Below are 20,024 nucleotides of genomic sequence, written 5' to 3' on the forward strand. Positions count from 1 at the left end.
AGTTTTGACTGCCAGCTGCTGACGCCTCACTGGTTGAGGGAGCTTGGCTTGCCTGAGAAGCCTTACTGGTTGAAGGCGCTTGGCTTGCCTGAGACGCCTCACTGGTTGAGGGAGCTTGGAGTGCCTGAGAAGCCTTACTGGTTGAAGGCGCTTGGCTTGCCTGTGACGCCTCACTGGTTGAAGGTACTTGGCTTGCCTGTGACACCTCACTGGTTGAGGGAGCTTGGCTTGCCTCTGACGCCTCACTGGTTGAAGGCGCTTGGCTTGCCTGTGACGCCTCACTGGTTGAAGGCGCTTGGCTTGCCTGTGACACCTCACTGGTTGAGGGAGCTTGGCTTGCCTGTGACGCCTCACTGGTTGAAGGCGCTTGGCTTGCCTGTGACGCCTCACTGGTTGAAGGTACTTGGCTTGCCTGTGACGCCTCACTGGTTGAAGGCGCTTGGCTTGCCTCTGACGCCTCACTGGTTGAAGGTACTTGGCTTGCCTGTGACGCCTCACTGGTTGAAGGCGCTTGGCTTGCCTGTGACGCCTCACTGGTTGAAGGCGCTTGGCTTGCCTGTGACGCCTCACTGGTTGAGGGAGCTTGGCTTGCCTGAGACGCCTTACTGGTTGAAGGCGCTTGGCTTGCCTGTGACGCCTCACTGGTTGAAGGTACTTGGCTTGCCTGTGACGCCTCACTGGTTGAAGGCGCTTGGCTTGCCTCTGACGCCTCACTGGTTGAAGGCGCTTGGCTTGCCTGTGACGCCTCACTGGTTGAAGGCGCTTGGCTTGCCTGTGATGCCTCGCTGGTTGAAGGCGCTTGGCTTGCCTGTGACGCCTCGCTGGTTGAAGGCGCTTGGCTTGCCTGAGATGCCTCACTGGTTGAAGGCGCTTGGCTTGCCTGTGATGCCTCGCTGGTTGAAGGCGCTTGGCTTGCCTGTGAGGCCTCACTGGTTGAAGGCGCTTGGCTTGCCTGTGATGCCTCACTGGTTGAAGGCGCTTGGCTTGCCTGTGACGCCTCGCTGGTTGAAGGCGCTTGGCTTGCCTGTGACGCCTCACTGGTTGAAGGCGCTTGGCTTACCTGTGATGCCTCACTGGTTGAAGGCGCTTGGCTTGCCTGTGACGCCTCACTGGTTGAAGGCGCTTGGCTTACCTGTGATGCCTCACTGGTTGAAGGCGCTTGGCTTGCCTGTGATGCCTCGCTGGTTGAAGGCGCTTGGCTTGCCTGTGATGCCTCGCTGGTTGAAGGCGCTTGGCTTGCCTGTGACGCCTCGCTGGTTGAAGGCGCTTGGCTTGCCTGTGATGCCTCGCTGGTTGAAGGCGCTTGGCTTGCCTGTGATGCCTCACTGGTTGAAGGCGCTTGGCTTGCCTGTGATGCCTCGCTGGTTGAAGGCGCTTGGCTTGCCTGTGAGGCCTCACTGGTTGAAGGCGCTTGGCTTGCCTGTGACGCCTCACTGGTTGAAGGCACTTGGCTTGCCTGTGACGCCTCACTGGTTGAAGGCGCTTGGCTTGCCTGTGATGCCTCACTGGTTGAAGGCACCTGGGTTGCCTGTGATGCCTCACTGGTTGAAGGCGCTTGGCTTGCCTGTGACGCCTCACTGGTTGAAGGCGCTTGGCTTGCCTGTGATGCCTCACTGGTTGAAGGCGCTTGGCTTGCCTGTGATGCCTCACTGGTTGAAGGCGCTTGGCTTGCCTGTGACGCCTCGCTGGTTGAAGGCGCTTGGCTTGCCTGTGACGCCTCACTGGTTGAAGGCGCTTGGCTTACCTGTGATGCCTCACTGGTTGAAGGCGCTTGGCTTGCCTGTGACGCCTCACTGGTTGAAGGTACTTGGCTTGCCTGTGACGCCTCACTGGTTGAAGGCACTTGGCTTGCCTGTGACGCCTCACTGGTTGAAGGCGCTTGGCTTGCCTGTGATGCCTCGCTGGTTGAAGGCGCTTGGCTTGCCTGTGATGCCTCACTGGTTGAAGGCGCTTGGCTTGCCTGTGATGCCTCGCTGGTTGAAAGCGCTTGGCTTGCCTGTGAGGCCTCACTGGTTGAAGGCGCTTGGCTTGCCTGTGAGGCCTCACTGGTTGAAGGCACTTGGCTTGCCTGTGACGCCTCACTGGTTGAAGGCACTTGGCTTGCCTGTGATGCCTCACTGGTTGAAGGCACCTGGGTTGCCTGTGATGCCTCACTGGTTGAAGGCGCTTGGCTTGCCTGTGAGGCCTCACTGGTTGAAGGCGCTTGGCTTGCCTGTGATGCCTCACTGGTTGAAGGCACCTGGGTTGCCTCTGACGCCTCACTGGTTGAAGGCGCTTGGCTTGCCTGTGAGGCCTCACTGGTTGAAGGCGCTTGGCTTGCCTGTGACGCCTCACTGGTTGAAGGCACTTGGCTTGCCTGTGATGCCTCACTGGTTGAAGGCACCTGGGTTGCCTCTGACGCCTCACTGGTTGAAGGCGCTTGGCTTGCCTGTGAGGCCTCACTGGTTGAAGGCGCTTGGCTTGCCTGTGACGCCTCACTGGTTGAAGGTGCTTGGCTTGCCTGTGATGCCTCACTGGTTGAAGGCACCTGGGTTGCCTGTGATGCCTCACTGGTTGAAGGCGCTTGGCTTGCCTGTGACGCCTCACTGGTTGAAGGCGCTTGGCTTGCCTGTGATGCCTCACTGGTTGAAGGCGCTTGGCTTGCCTGTGATGCCTCACTGGTTGAAGGCGCTTGGCTTGCCTGTGACGCCTCGCTGGTTGAAGGCGCTTGGCTTGCCTGTGACGCCTCACTGGTTGAAGGCGCTTGGCTTGCCTGTGATGCCTCACTGGTTGAAGGCGCTTGGCTTGCCTGTGACGCCTCACTGGTTGAAGGTACTTGGCTTGCCTGTGACGCCTCACTGGTTGAAGGCGCTTGGCTTGCCTGTGATGCCTCGCTGGTTGAAGGCGCTTGGCTTGCCTGTGATGCCTCGCTGGTTGAAGGCGCTTGGCTTGCCTGTGATGCCTCGCTGGTTGAAAGCGCTTGGCTTGCCTGTGAGGCCTCACTGGTTGAAGGCGCTTGGCTTGCCTGTGAGGCCTCACTGGTTGAAGGCGCTTGGCTTGCCTGTGAGGCCTCACTGGTTGAAGGCGCTTGGCTTGCCTGTGATGCCTCACTGGTTGAAGGCGCTTGGCTTGCCTGTGACGCCTCACTGGTTGAAGGCGCTTGGCTTGCCTGTGACACCTCACTGGTTGAAGGCGCTTGGCTTGCCTGTGATGCCTCACTGGTTGAAGGCACCTGGGTTGCCTGTGATGCCTCACTGGTTGAAGGCGCTTGGCTTGCCTGTGACGCCTCACTGGTTGAAGGCGCTTGGCTTGCCTGTGACGCCTCACTGGTTAAAGGCGCTTGGCTTGCCTGTGATGCCTCACTGGTTGAAGGCGCTTGGCTTGCCTGTGACGCCTCGCTGGTTGAAGGCGCTTGGCTTGCCTGTGACGCCTCACTGGTTGAAGGTGCTTGGCTTGCCTGTGATGCCTCGCTGGTTGAAGGCGCTTGGCTTGCCTGTGATGCCTCACTGGTTGAAGGTGCTTGGCTTGCCTGTGATGCCTCGCTGGTTGAAGGTGCTTGGCTTGCCTGTGATGCCTCGCTGGTTGAAGGCGCTTGGCTTGCCTGTGATGCCTCGCTGGTTCAAGGCACTTGGCTTGTTTGTGAGGCCTTACTGGTTGAAGGTGCTTGGCTTGCCTGTGATGCCTCGCTGGTTGAAGGCACTTGGCTTGCCTGTGATGCCTCGCTGGTTGAAGGCGCTTGGCTTGCCTGTGAGGCCTCACTGGTTGAAGGTGCTTGGCTTGCCTGTGATGCCTCGCTGGTTGAAGGCACTTGGCTTGCCTGTGATGCCTCGCTGGTTGAAGGTGCTTGGCTTGCCTGTGATGCCTCGCTGGTTGAAGGCGCTTGGCTTGCCTGTGATGCCTCGCTGGTTGAAGGTGCTTGGCTTGCCTGTGATGCCTCGCTGGTTGAAGGCACTTGGCTTGCCTGTGAGGCCTCGCTGGTTGAAGGTGCTTGGCTTGCCTGTGATGCCTCGCTGGTTGAAGGCGCTTGGCTTGCCTGTGATGCCTCGCTGGTTGAAGGCGCTTGGCTTGCCTGTGATGCCTCGCTGGTTGAAGGCGCTTGGCTTGCCTGTGATGCCTCGCTGGTTGAAGGCGCTTGGCTTGCCTGTGATGCCTCGCTGGTTGAAGGCGCTTGGCTTGCCTGTGATGCCTCGCTGGTTGAAGGCGCTTGGCTTGCCTGTGATGCCTCGCTGGTTGAAGGCGCTTGGCTTGCCTGTGATGTCTCGCTGGTTGAAGGCGCTTGGCTTCATTTCAGATATTTCTCTGTTTCCTTATATCAGAAACAATACTAGTGCCTATATTATATTCCTTGGCAACACTTGAAGTTGACGGCCATTTTCACAAAGTTGTATAACATGTAACTTGTCTTTAATTGTTAGGACAACCTTCTTCCTCTTAATACCTCCAGAATCTTGGACAACCTTCTTCCTCTTAATACCTCCAGAATCTTGGATGACGCGACACTGTGTTATAACACGAGGGACTGGAGCACATGGGTTGACTAGGCCTGGACGGGTCCACTTGGGGCAGCTATAGCATGTTACATAGGCCACCAGGAGAAAAAACTAAATATTTTTGAAGGAAACTTCAACCTGAGCAAATTGTTCAGGTTGACAAGACAATGAGTGCAAATGAATGCTCCTTTGCAAGCTGGTAACCTAGTCACTCCCCCTTAGGAAAAATTTCACTCAGCAGGAACACTGGTGAATTCTCATTCCCATCCTGAATGATACACACACAAAAAAACAGCATTGAATGTAATGAAACGCCATTTTCTGGGAGACCCGGAGGCTCCCCGTAGCTTACCAGGCTGATATGCTAATGTCAGACTGTACTCACCTAGTTGTACTCACCTAGTTGTGTTTGCAGGGGTTGAGCTCTGGCTCTTTGGTCCCGCCTCTCAACCGTCAATCAACAGGTGTACAGATTCCTGAGCCTATCGGGCTCTATCATATCTACACTTGAAACTGTATATGGAGTCAGCCTCCACCACATCACTTCCTAATGCATTCCATTTGTCAACCACTCTGACACTAAAAAAGTTCTTTCTAATATCTCTGTGGCTCATTTGGGCACTCAGTTTCCACCTGTGTCCCCTTGTGCGTGTTCCCCTTATGTTAAATAAACTGTCTTTATCTACCCTATCAATTCCCTTCAGAATCTTGAATGTGGTGATCATGTCCCCCCTAACTCTAACTGACTGTGGCATCAGTCATGTGTATGGGGTTCAGACCGGAGGAAGGGAGGGATGCCGGGGTGCCTATGGGTCTCACCCAGAAAATGGCATTTCATTACATTCAACGCCGGTTTTCTGGGGGGGGGGGGGGAGCCCTTCAGCAGCCCGGAGCTAACTACCCACATATGAAAAAACATAGAGACTTACCTGGGAGGTGGTCGCTGCTCACTCCTCAACTTGAAGTCTAGACAACTGGCTGCAATCGCCGACCCAAAGCAGCACAGGCCCTACTAGGCCCGGGAACGTTCACGAGGTAACGAGCAGCCAGGACCCTGTTCGACCGCCAAAATCCCCATGCCCGAATGTCAGCCTCAGACATGTTGCCAAAGACAGCAGAAAAAGCAGCAAACTTACGAACGTCAAGAGCACGGGGATAGAGTGCAGGCTGGCTAGTCTTAACACTTTCGCGCTCTCGGCGCTCAAAAAAAATCAATACCCCAGATGCTTTCGGCACTTCGCGCGCCTACGCGGTAAGACCGAAAAATTGTACACTCTTTTGACTGTCCTGACAATAATTGAAGGCGCACGTATTTAAATTTGCTATCACTGTGTTCACAATGAAATTGTCTATAAGAGCATACCTATAAAATGCCGCCCAAGCATAAGGAGTATCAACACCAAATAAAAAACTATGCAGATCACTCGCCGAGAGCGCCAAACAGCAACAAAATGTTTCCACTCTCTTAATGGTTGCGAAGCCTACAGTTGTCCTACATCGCTAATTTTGGTATCATTGGAATCGCAATAAAATTCTCTACACGGACATATGCATATGAATGTTTAATATAGGTAATTGCCCACCCGCAAGAGTGTGTGAAGTGGAGAGTAGTTAGCCGCGAGCGCACTGGCGAAAACACAGGGGGGAAAACATGCTTGGAAAGTTTATACATTTATACGTTTCCTGACCCTACTTTTCTATGTACGTATTTCTTTTTTATACCAATGTGTTCGCAATAAAATTTTCTACAAGATGAAATGTATAACATTTGTACAAAGCATGTGTAAGAGAAGCGCCAAATATAGAACCACGTCGCTCAGTATGCGTTCGCGGCAGAAACGAACGCATTGTTTTCGTTCGTTTGATGTTTCTCATGCTTATACTTGTTGAAACATTTTATAATTTGTATGACAGTGATCGCAGTAAAATTCCCTACACAGACATATACATAACACATACAAATATTTCCCACGTGTTGGATATATCAACGGCTAAAGGGAACCCACTGCCACACGCTCGCCACACCCCCAAACATACTTTGTGTATTTTTTTTTTACTCATAGAAGTTTATGTGATATAATATCAACTTGTAGTTGAGACATTGTTCTGAATCTATAATTCTTCTATTTCTTGGATGCACTGGAGGAATATTGTCTTCTTCAGGAACCACCAAACTTGTAGTAGAATCTTCTATGAAATCAGAAACATCAAGTGGTTCTATGTCCTCAATGTCCATTTCAGAATTTGTGGTTGATGAGTGGGCTTGAGGTGTTGAGGTGAACAGAGGACGCCTCGCACCAGATGGGCCGGGTGTTGAAACTGCCGCGTCAGCAGGAGGAGCTGCGCTGGCATCTATGTCGGGAACATGTGGTATACTTCTTGTTGTTGGTTGTCGTTCTCCTTCCCGGTGAGGGAGAACGGGAATTTCATGGAGAAAAATCTGAGAGTATCCCCATCCATTTCGGTTAAAAAATGGAATTTATAGAAATATTTTTTCGATGGACTAGAAAAGTAGGCTGTTATGCGGAATCGTAAGAAAAAACGGTGACGAGTTATCTCTAATCTAAAGCGCGAAAGTGTTAAGAACTCTGCAGACGACCCAGGAGACCCGCGCCCGCAAACAGGGAAGGAGGGAAACTGGATCAACCCAAAACGCGTCCCCGGACACAGAAGCCGTGGCGCGCAAATAACGGCGAAGGGCCACAACCGGATACAAAACATGATGCACCCCAGGTCGAATCAACCAAGCATCAACAACCCAGGGACCCCTCCGGAAAGCAGAGTCTCATTCTTCACCAGAAATGAAGGAGACAGCTGCAGACGAACAAAACCATCACGAAGACCGGAAGAGCAGAAACCCCTACGCCGGAGGAGAGCATGAAGCTCCCCAACCCGACCGCCAGAGGCCAATGCCAACAGAAAAAAGAGCCTTGGAGAAATAATCCTGAGCTGAAAGGGGCCACAACAAACCAAGGAGAAGAAAGAATAGAGAGCACTCTGTCCAATGACCAGGACGGCTCAGGCGGCGCATGAGCAGGCCATAAGTGAAACAATGCATGAGACAGCTTGCGAAACAGCACAGAAGTAACATCAATACCGAAAGCAAGCTGAAGCAGCCCCGCCAGCGCCGCATGATACGAGGCAACAGCATTAGCCATAAGATGACAGTCCTGGAACAACTGAGAGCGAAAGGACAACATTACTTTAAGAGAAAGCGAAACACAACGATGAAGATGCAAAAAGAACCGGAAGGACCATACTGCCGCCAAGACGAAGCCCGCACGTGGGACACTAACAAGGAAGCCACCTGATCACCATAGAGATGATGATAAACTAGAGTCAAAAAGACCATGCGCGAAGACTCGAGGAGAAGATCGAACCGGCCACGTGACGCTCCGGTCTGATCTGCTGAAAGAGGCGGAGCCGTGGGAAAACTCTGGGTTCAACCACTGGGCAAGCAGCACCTGAAACCACGGCCAAGCAGCACCGGCCACCATGGGGCCTAGAGGAGGCCAATCCGCTGGTAGGTCTCCAAGCGAGTCAGGACCTGGAGCAACAGCTGATATGGGTAAAAGAGGTACAGGAACCCCCATCTCGACTAGTCCTGCTGAAAGACATCGACCCCGACAACCTCACAGTCGGGGAAGGGCGCCACATACTGGAGAAGACGCCGCGACCATGCTGACACAAAGAGGTCCACCTCGGGACACCCGAACGTCTGGCAGAGCCAAAGGAAGGATTCGGCGTCGACCCTCCATTCCATGGACAGGGGAACGAAACGAGACAGGCCGTCGGCCAAGATGTTGGACACTCCCCGCACGTGAACCGCCAGGAGAGCCAAACACCGAGAACTCAGCAGATGAGTCACCCGAAGTGACCAGCGCCAAAGAACCAAGGACCGCATCGAACCCCCTCGATTCAGGAAATGAACCACCGGGGAGAAGTCCGAATGGCGCTGGATTGTCAATCCGCGGGACGACCAGAACCCTCCGAACAGCAAACCACACCGCTGCGAACTCCCGCACAGTGCTGTGGGCTCGACGGAAAGACGGTCCCCACCGTCCCTGGCCGGCCTGGTGAGCATAGGTCAAAAAGCCCCAGCTGAGAGACGATGCGTTCGCGAACACATCAAGTGAGGGCTCAGACAGACGCCAAGACACTGAACCCCGAAAAACCCGAAGAGGAAGCCGGTGACGCAGCAGCCGACGAAAGGCCCCCCAGAGGTCAAATCCAGTGATCGCAAGAGGGGCCGAAAGGACGTCCCCGAAGGAACCAGAACAGCCGACGAAGCCAAACCCGACCTGGAGGGTAGACCATCATTGCGAAGTTTTGCCCCAAAAACAGGCGCAAGCGAGACCACAGCTGTAGGAGAGACTCCAGAGGAAGAGACAAGGAAGCAGTCCGAGAGTCCCACACAAGACCAAGCTATAAAACCTGGGAGGGAACCAGATGGGACTTCCTTCCTTCCTCGGGTTCACCAAGAACCCGAAACCGGCGAGTTGGGAAAGAACCAAATCCCTGGCTAGCAGACAACAGGATCGGCTGGGAGCGCAAATCAGCCAGTCGTCGAGGTAGGCCAACACCCGAACACTTAAGAGACGTAGACGGACCACGACGACCCGTGTAAGGCGTGTGAACACACGTGGTGCTTGATTCAACCCGAACGGGAGACAACGAAGGTCCCGGAGGTCCAGGGACACCATCCAAGAACCCGGCTCCAATCGGAGTCGAACCTGGGACAGCGTAGTCATCCAAAAGGAGGGGCAATGAACCCAGGGGTTCAGACGGGATGAACCGCAGGTGTGACGTGTGACGCCATGATCGTTTGCTCGTTTCTTTTAAGGGAGTTCTATCCACTTGTTCGGCTTGTGGTAGCAATTTTCACCAGAATAGAGATTTGTTTTGGGACGCTTGCCTTTCTGGATGCCTGACCCGGTCGATGGCAGACATAGAATTCTTCCAACCACACGGGGGTTTCTATAGGCCATTGCTCCCCATGCCTCTCTGAGGGGGCCAGGTTCTGGCCGTGGTCCCCTGTAGGCCCACAGAACTCCATACACATGACTGATGCCAAAGTCTGACATTAGCATATCAGCCTAGTAAGCTCCGAGAGCCGAAGGGGCTCCCCCCACCCCCAGAAAATAGTACAGTACAGTACTGTAGTTCACTATACTGAATGTACCATGATCCCCTGAATAGAACATGATCGAATACAGCAAATTCATTCATAAATACTAATCCTCTTTATTCCCAAAGTTGTAAAAAAGGTGAGGTAAGTTGACATGTTGCCATTTGTGCAACAATGAGTGTCGGATGGCCAGCAGGTATAATTGTTGTTTTCCTTGAAGCTTCTCATGCCTGGGTGTTGGTGTGTCTCCACATGATTCTTATGTTTATCCCTTCCACCTATTCCTCTGCCTTTGTTGTTGTATAACAGGCAAAGGCCATCAGGCATGTAGTTACAGTTAGTCAGTCAGGTAGGCAGTCAAGGAAATCACAGTCAAGCAGCATCAGGCAGTTTCAGACAGACAGGCAAGGAGGAATGCTAATGAAAAGTGACAAAGATGTGTGTGAAGAACTCATCAAGAGGTTCCAGGTCATCTTCAAACCAGAACCAGATTGGTGTCCAAATAGAAGTTGACAAAAGACAACCAGAAACAACACTATAAAAAATTGAAGGTAATATACAAGAGATAAAAGGACACCTATAGGAACTGATGTTACAAGAGCAGCAGTAGGATCAGACCAAATATCACCATGAGTACCGGAGGAGGCTGCAGGAATCTTGTCTTACCTATTAACTATAACTAATGGTTAAGACCATTAGTTATATATATATATGTGTATAGTTACAGGCCAAGGAGGTCTCGTCAGAGTCTGGGCAGGTTATCTTGAGGTTATCTTGAGATGATTTCGGGGCTTTAGTGTCCCCGCGGCCCGGTCCTCAACCAGGCCTCCACCCCCAGGAAGCAGCCCGTGACAGCTGACTAACACCCAGGTACCTATTTTACTGCTAGGTAACAGGGGCATAGGGTGAAAGAAACTCTGCCCATTGTTTCTCGCCGGTGCCCGGGATCGAACCCGGAACCACAGGCCCAAGACTTTTCAACACTCTTTCCATACACATTCGGGTGATAACTGGCCGACTTCTCGCAGTATTCAAAGGAGACCTCAACAAGCACCTCCAAAGGATACCTGACCAACCAGGCTGCGAGCAACCATGTCGAACAGCCTGGTTGATAAAATCAGCAACCAGGAGGCCCAGTCAGAGACCAGGCTGTGGGGACACTGATCCCAGAAATCATCAACAGGTAGACAACAAGTAGGTGCCATAGGTCCAAGTCACAAAGCAAAATGATATTTGCTTACTTATCAGTGACTACAGGAAAGCAAGTTCTAGCTCTTTATACAGCACTTCAAATCCATTTATACTTGGCAAGCTAATTACTTCTCAACATGAACATTTTCATCATATATTTTTGTTAAGTTGTGGATCTTGAGGTTATCTTGAGATGATTTCGGGGCTTAGCGTCCCCGCGGCCCGGTCCTCGACCAGGCCTCCTTTTGTTACACATCCCCAGGAAGCAGCCTGTAGCAGCTGTCTAACTTCCAGGTACCTATTTACTGCTAGGTGAACAGGCGCATCAGGCTGAAAGAAACATTTTGCCCATTTGTCTCCGCCTCCTCCGGGGATCGAACCCGGAACCTCAGGATTACGAATCCAAAGCGCCGTCCACTCAGCCGTCAGGCACCCGGGATGGAATTGCATTCATCATCATCTTTCTTCAATGTATCCTACTAGACGACCACTTGGGTTTATGAAGTTTTCCAAGCAGTATTCTCTTTTCATTAATTGGTCTTTTAAACTGCTTTAAAACAATACAAAGTGTCTTTCGTGCAAGTTTCAATTAGGGGCTACAAACACTATATTTGCTGCATTTAGGAGGCCAGTAATAAATGGATTTTCTTTTGCATGTTTTTATACCAGAATGTTGAAAATAAGAATGACATTATTGTATTCATGGAAATGTTGAGGTTTCAACTTGTGTTAACATCTGTGGCCATAGTAGAGGCACCAATGTGTTTGTATTATGTTTAACATTTGACAAAGTTGATTGTAGTCTTGATATTTCTAATAATATTTCTCCCTCTTTCTCCTACTAAAACACCTCCCTGGTAGGTAAAGTTGGAAAATGAGAAAACAAAATGGGGGAACATTTTACACGAGTTAAAGTTGTGAATGTATGGAGTAAGAAAGTCAAGTTTCAGTAAAAAATGAGACAGGGGAAGATTAAGAGTAGTGATGATGATATGCACACAGGTTGATGATGTAAAAAATGTTACTAATGACATATGTAAAGTAAATGAGAAGATTGGGTACCAATACAGACTTATTAACTGTATAACTAATGATAACACACATTATACTTCATGATAACATGCGCACTTACTTTTAAGACAAGTTCCGGTATAAGAGCTGCTAGATTATCAAACACAACTTTAAGTTTTTTTCTGTAGTCATCAAACATAGCTTCATCTTCTCCTGCCTGCTCAAAGTTGTAAGATTCATCATATTTTGTTTTTGTGATGACAACATACAACATATTTTCAAGAAGACCACGTTCCACATTGGAGATCTGCCCAGCTTGCTTAATTAACTGAAATAAAATATAAAATACAAATGTAAATCAGACTGTATTAAAATGTTGTCCTAACAGGTACAGCCACAAAATAACTCCTTGTATGCCAACAGTGTGCACACTAATTCTTAGCCATGCACGTCACGCTTTTTAATCCTGATTTAAAGATGAGGACTCGCTAGGATGAGGTGACTAAGGAAGGTTTAACTGGGTAGATACCAGTGACAGGACTGACTACTGGCCAAAGTGTTAGTCTGGAACATTTTGCATCTGAGATCCAACCTATTGGCAGCCATTTGCAATAGGGAATTCAAACTCCAGTAGTTTCAGGTGAACCAATTGTGTTGAATGAATTGCTTGCAGTCATTTGTCTCTTTCAGTGATCGTTTTCTGAGCCTAGGAGTTGTCTTTATTGCATCACTTACTTTCTGGGAAGCTTCCTCAGTGTGGGTGATCATAAAAATTCCCAGCTCCCTGCACTTCTATGAGGAAGGATGGGGGGGGTTACCTTGAGGTTACCTTGAGATGGTGTCAGGACTTAGCATCCCCACAGCCAGGTCCTCAACCAGGCCTCCTTGTTGCTGGACTGATCAACCAGGCTGTTGGACGCAGCTGCTCGCAGCCTGACGTATGAATCACAGCCTCGTTGATCAGGTATTTTTGGAGGTGCTTGTCAAGTTCTCTCTTGAACACTGTGAGCGGTTGGCCAGCTATGCCCCTTATGTGTAGTGGAAGCGTGTTGAACAGTCTCGAAGGGTCTAATGTTGAGAGAGTTCTCTCCCAGAGTACCTACTGCACCTCTGCTTTTCAACGGGGTTATTCTGCACACCCTGCCATGCCTTCTGGTCTCATGTGATGTTATTTTTGTGTGCAGGTTTGGGACCAGTCCCTCTACTATTTTCCACATGTAAATTATTATGTATCTCTCCCGCCTGCGCTCAACAGAATACAGATTTAAGAATTTTAGTTGGTCTCAGTAGTTTAGATGTTTTACCGAGGGGATTCTAACAGTAAAGGATCTCTGCACGCTCTCCAGGTCAGCAATTTCTCCAGCTTTGAAAGGGTCTGTCATCGTGCAACAGAATTCCATTCAGGAGAGCACTAAAGTCTTGAAGAGCACTATCATCATCGGTATAACATCTCTAGTGTGAAAGGTTCTTTTCATCCAACCTGTCATTTTTCTTGCAGTTGTGACAGCTACTTTATTGTGTTCTTTAGAGATAAGGTCTTCCAACATGAGTACACCCAAATCTTTTACATTGCCTATTTGTTCTATGTTATGATTTGACTGCATTTTATATGTGGTTTCTGATTTTATATTTTCATTTCTTCCTTACTGCATAAGCTGGAACTTATCTTTGTGAAACACCATATTAATTTCTGTAGGTCATAGAAAGACCTGATTTACATCTGATTGGAGGTTTGCCGTGTCCTCTATGTCGTCTACTCTCATAAAAATTCTAGTGTCGTCTGCAAAGGATGATAAAGTACTATAGATTGTGTCCTTGTCTATGTCCGATATGAGGATGAGAAGAAGTACTGGAGCAAGCACAATACCCTAAGGGACTGAACTCTTCACTGTTGATGGATCGTATTATATTTTGTTGACTAGTACACATTGGGTTCTGTTAGTCAGGAAATTGTAGATCCATCTGCCTATTTTTCCGGTAATTCCTTTTGAACGCATTTTGTGTGCAATAACACCATGGTCATACTTGTCGAAGGCTTTTGCAAAATCTGTATAAATTGCATCAGCATTTTGTTTGTCTTCCATGGCATCTAAAGCAATAAAGCAATAAAAATATTACTGGATTTTGTTCATAGGAAATCAAACAATTTCTACACTGCATGAATTAAAAGGAATAAGAGGAATAAGACAATACAGCCTGTATGGGAGGATGCTACACAAAGTCAAGCTTATTATAAAATCATCACTTGACTCTAGTGTATTCTGTTACCAGTACCATCTGGAAAACAAAGACACTAAATCAAACAACAGTAAACATGGATGACATTAAGTTGAAGAATTTAATACAGGAACATATATGAATTTTATCTTAAAATAAAGACAAGGCTCACACCAGACAATCACTTCTACCCAACAACACTTATGTTGTGTTGCAGACGACACAGAAGCAACAAAGACCCCACAATACATTTCATCTATGAATTTCAACTACAAAAGTAGGAATACTTTATTTTATAATTTTGGCATACAGTATTAACATTTTCGTCCTCCAGGGACGGATTTGATGTCCACAAATAACTCTGTGGATGTCCGGTGGGGACGCATGTGGCATCCAAAATTAAAATACAGTATTTGTTAAAATTCCATTTTTTACCCGATCATTATGGGACAAGTTTTAAAATGCACACCTTTAGATTGTGAACAATTTGATGCCAGAATGAACGGCATAGCATTAAAATTGAGGTGAGAAAACTGAACAGAGTACGGTATACAGATTTTGTGTATAACGCTCATGGGTAATGCTCGGACGCTTTTTGGGTTTGCTGCGGGTTACACGCCAGGCTTTTTGACCCGATATGCATATATTCCTTAAGAGAATTTTATTGTGAACAATTTGATACCAGAATGAACGACGTAGCATGAAACTTGAGGTGAGCAAACTGAACAGAGTATACACATTTTAGTGGTGGTGTGCGGTTGGGTGCTCGCTCACGGGTAACACTCGTCCGATTTTAAGGTTTGCTGTGAGTAGCATGCCATGCTTTTTGACCTTATATGCATATATCCCCCCCCCTATGCATAGGGGAGGGGTTGCTTTTGGTCCTTATGTGCATTTACCCCTGTAGGGAATCCTATTGTGAACAAATTGATACCAAAAGAATGACGTAGCACTATAACTGAGGTAAGAAAACTGAATATGCACATTTTAGTGTTGTTGCACGCTCATGGGTAACACTCGGCCAATTTTAAGATTTGGTGCAGGTAGCACATCGGGCTTTTGGACTTTGTATGCATATACCCCTATAGGAAATTCTATTGCGAACAACTTGATACCAAAATGAACGACGTACAACGAAAATTGAGGTGAGAAAAATTAAAAGAGTGTAAACATTTTAATGTGATTGCCCTCTCGTGAAACGCTCGGCCCATCTTGGGGGTAGGCTGGGGCGTGCACGCCGGGAACGAGAAAGTGTTACGATAATGGTTCGTTGTTGTTTGCTTGTCAGTGGAAAGGAATGCAGAACAAAACACATGTGACCTTTTGTTTTTTATTAATCAAATATAATATCCATATATACTGGCCCATGTATCACAGCTGTCGTGAGTGTGTGTGCAGATTTGAATTAATTTTCTTAGTACTGAACAGTGCTACGATAGTTTTCTCAAAATAATGGTACTGGTTTCAAATTTTCACTGTACAGTACTTAATAATATATACTGGTATACTTAATTTACCAGTATTGAATATATTTTTAAATTATTTTTCCAAAATGTTTGCTGACCACATAAGGACTATGATTTTAATTAAAATGAATGTATTAAGTGAACCAATACTAAAATACCCATTAATTTATCCTGTTATTAATAATAAGAATTTATCTTTACCTGGATGTAGTCCCGAGCAAAATCAAAGACTGCTGCAGATATGTCATCATATTCGCTAGCCATAAATGTCAGCAGCAGAGTGACCTTGTTCTCCACAGCTTGTCGAACCATTTCTCTCTTACTACTCTCTTTTTTATCTAATCTGCAAAAATAAAAAATGTTTTAATGAAAACTTTAATGTTTTTCAATATTCACAGTTATGTACCATAATTATGTAGGGCACGTTATGCCAGGGAATGTAATGCCAGGGCACGTTACGCCAGGGCACGTTACGCCAGGGCACGCTATGCCAGGGAATGTTACGCCAGGGCACGTTACGCCAGGGCACGCTATGCCAGGGAATGTTACGCCAGGGCATGTTACGCCAGGGCACGCTATGCCAGGGAACGTTACGCCAGGGCACGTTACGCCAGGCATGTTACGCCAGGGCACGCTATGCCAGGGAATGTTACGCCAGGGCACGTTACGCCAGGGCACGCAATGCCAGGGCACGTTATGCCAGGGCACGTTACGCCAGGGCACGCTATGCCATGGCACGTTACGCCAGGGCACACTATGCCAGGGAACTTATGCCAGGGCACATTACGCCAGGGCACGTTATGCCAGGGCACGCTGTGCCAGGGCTCGTTACGCCAGGGCACGTTACGCCAGGGCACGTTATGCCAGGGCACGTTATGCCAGGGCACGTTATGCCAGGGCACGTTACGCCAGGGCACGTTACGCCAGGGCACGTTATGCCAGGGCTTGTTATGCTAGGGCACGTTATGCCAGGGCACATTACGCCAGGGCACGTTATGCCAGGGCTTGTTATGCCAGGGCACGTTATGCCAGGGCACGTTACGCCAGGGCACGTTACGCCAGGGCTTGTTATGCTAGGGCACGTTAAGCCAGGGCACATTATGCCAGGGCACGTTATGCCAGGGCACGTTATGCCAGGGCACGTTACGCCAGGGCACGTTATGCCAGGGCTTGTTATGCTAGGGCACGTTATGCCAGGGCACGTTACGCCAGGGCACGTTATGCCAGGGCTTGTTATGCTAGGGCACGTTATGCCAGGGCACGTTATGCCAGGGCACGCTATGCCAGGGCACGTTATGCCAGGGCACGTTATGCCAGGGCACGTTATGCCAGGGCTTGTTATGCTAGGGCACGTTATGCCAGGGCTTGTTATGCCAGGGCACGTTATGCCAGGGCACGTTATGCCAGGGCACGTTACGCCAGGGCACGTTACGCCAGGGCACGTTACGCCAGGGCACGTTATGCCAGGGCTTGTTATGCTAGGGCATGTTATGCTAGGGCACATTATGCCAGGGCACATTATGCCAGGGCACGTTATGCCAGGGCACGTTAGGCCAGGGCTTGTTATGCTAGGGCACGTTATGCCAGGGCTTGTTATGCCAGGGCTTGTTATGCCAGGGCACGTTATGCCAGGGCTTGTTATGCCAGGGCTTGTTATGCCAGGGCACGTTATGCCAGGGCACGTTAATCCAGGGCTTGTTATGCCAGGGCACATTAAGCCAGGGCTTGTTATGCCAGGGCACGTTATGCCAGGGCTTGTTATGCCAGGGCACGTTAAGCCAGGGCTTGTTATGCCAGGGCACGTTATGCCAGGGCACGTTAAGCCAGGGCTTGTTATGCCAGGGCACGTTATGTTAGGGCACGTTATGCCAGGGCTTGTTATGCCAGGGCACATTATGCCAGGGCACATTATGCCAGGGCACGTTATGCCAGGGCACGTTATGCCAGGGCTTGTTATGCTAGGGCACGTTATGCCAGGGCTTGTTATGCCAGGGCTTGTTATGCCAGGGCACATTATGCCAGGGCACATTATGCCAGGGCACGTTATGCCAGGGCACATTATGCCAGGGCTTGTTATGCCAGGGCACGTTATGCCAGGGCACGTTATGCCAGGGCACGTTATGCCAGGGCACGTTATGCCAGGGCACGTTATGCCAGGGCTTGTTATGCTAGGGCACATTATGCCAGGGCTTGTTATGCCAGGGCACGTTATGCCAGGGCACGTTATGCCAGGGCTTGTTATGCCAGGGCACATTATGCCAGGGCTAGTTATGCCAGGGCACGTTATGCCAGGGCACGTTATGCCAGGGCACGTTATGCCAGGGCTTGTTATGCCAGGGCTTGTTATGCCAGGGCACGTTATGCCAGAGCTTGTTATGCCAGGGCTTGTTATGCCAGGGCTTGTTATGCCAGGGCACATTATGCCAGGGCTTGTTATGCCAGGGCTTGTTATGCCAGGGCACGTTATGCCAGGGCTTGTTATGCCAGGGCTTGTTATGCCAGGGCTTGTTATGCCAGGGCACGTTATGCCAGGGCTTGTTATGCCAGGGCACGTTATGCCAGGGCACGTTATGCCAGGGCTTGTTATGCTAGGGCACGTTATGCCAGGGCTTGTTATGCCAGGGCTTGTTATGCCAGGGCACGTTAAGCCAGGGCTTGTTATGCCAGGGCACGTTATGCCAGGGCACGTTATGCTAGGGCTTGTTATGCCAGGGCACGTTATGCCAGGGCTTGTTATGCCAGGGCACGTTATGCCAGGGCTTGTTATGCCAGGGCTTGTTATGCCAGGGCTTGTTATGCCAGGGCTTGTTATGCCAGGGCACGTTATGCCAGGGCTTGTTATGCCAGGGCACGTTATGCCAGGGCACGTTATGCCAGGGCTTGTTATGCTAGGGCACGTTATGCCAGGGCTTGTTATGCCAGGGCTTGTTATGCCAGGGCTTGTTATGCCAGGGCACGTTATGCCAGGGCTTGTTATGCCAGGGCACGTTATGCCAGGGCTTGTTATGCTAGGGCACGTTATGCCAGGGCTTGTTATGCCAGGGCTTGTTATGCCAGGGCACGTTATGCCAGGGCTTGTTATGCCAGGGCACGTTATGCCAGGGCACGTTATGCCAGGGCACGTTATGCCAGGGCACGTTATGCCAGGGCACGTTATGCCAGGGCACGTTATGCCAGGGCACATTATGCCAGGGCTTGTTATGCTAGGGCACATTATGCCAGGGCACATTATGCCAGGGCACGTTATGCCAGGGCACATTATGCCAGGGCTTGTTATGCTAGGGCACGTTATGCCAGGGCTTGTTATGCCAGGGCTTGTTATGCCAGGGCACGTTATGCCAGGGCACGTTATGCCAGGGCTGGTTATGCTAGGGCACGTTATGCCAGGGCACATTATGCCAGGGCACATTATGCCAGGGCTTGTTATGCCAGGGCACGTTATGCCAGGGCACGTTATGCCAGGGCACGTTATGCCAGGGCTTGTTATGCCAGGGCACGTTATGCCAGGCACGTTATGCCAGGGCACATTATGCCAGGGCTTGTTATGCCAGGGCACGTTATGCCAGGGCTTGTTATGCGAGGGCACATTATGCCAGGGCTTGTTATGCCAGGGCACGTTATGCCAGGGCACGTTATGCCAGGGCACATTATGCCAGGGCACGCTATGCCAGGGCACGCTATGCCAGGGCACGTTATGCCAGGGCACGCACTCTGTTAGGAATCAGAAGAAACAATTCAAGGACTGCCTCAAGGTGACCATCAAGACCTGGATATCAACACCAGTACTTGGGAGTCACTGGCTCAGGAGAGTCCAACTTGGAAAAGGAAAGGCACCACAGGGGCTCGTGTGACGGAAAATAGACAGATTGCAGAGGCCAAAGAGGAAATGTGCCGCACACAATGCTAGAGCAACCTCCACCTCTGCAGTAGCACCCACCCAAGTGTGCCGAGAGTGGCCGAGCCTTCCGGCCCCAGATTGGTATCCTCCTCCATGTGGCACACGGCCACTGACCTTCCACCTGATACAGAATATTGAAGTCATGGTTATCTTTGCATCCGAAGGATGAATATCATGTACTATAGGGGCCCAACTCCCTATAGAAATGTCACAAGCGGACGAAGAAAATCACATTCTATTTTCTGAAAATGGCTATCCATAATGCTTTTGTGTTAAACAAGTACTGTACTACACAACTGATAAAGAAACTCATTACTCAAGTTCCATGAAATAATAATTTGGTCACTGTTGAACTCTTGAGTATAAAAATTGCTTCTCTAAAATGACATCATCATACAAGCTGGTGATGTACATGATGATGAGAGCAGATCTACTGGCGACAACGTTGCAACACCCGGACCATCAGGTGTGAGGTGGCCACTCTTCCCTTCTTCACCTCAAAATGAAGATTAGTCATCTTGTACCATGCTCCAGCTTGTACCATCGCAAGAGGACATACTGGGTGGGTAAGCAATAATGCTTACCACCATTCCACTCCACCTATGAAACATGTGTTCAGAAACTTCAGGAAAAGTTTTCCTGGA

General features: G+C 49.7%; 1 protein-coding gene across 1 annotated transcript in view; it reads right to left on the reverse strand.

Moving 5' to 3' along the window:
• LOC123761798 (exportin-T) overlaps positions 1 to 20,024 on the reverse strand; it is a 209,248-nt gene that overhangs the window by 120,501 nt on the left and 68,723 nt on the right. The window contains 2 exon segments of the mRNA XM_045748017.2: positions 11,921 to 12,127; positions 15,684 to 15,825. Coding sequence (XP_045603973.2) covers positions 11,921 to 12,127; positions 15,684 to 15,825 — 349 coding nt within the window.

This window comes from Procambarus clarkii, chromosome 24 (assembly GCF_040958095.1).
Source record: "Procambarus clarkii isolate CNS0578487 chromosome 24, FALCON_Pclarkii_2.0, whole genome shotgun sequence".
Lineage (NCBI taxonomy): Eukaryota > Metazoa > Arthropoda > Malacostraca > Decapoda > Cambaridae > Procambarus > Procambarus clarkii.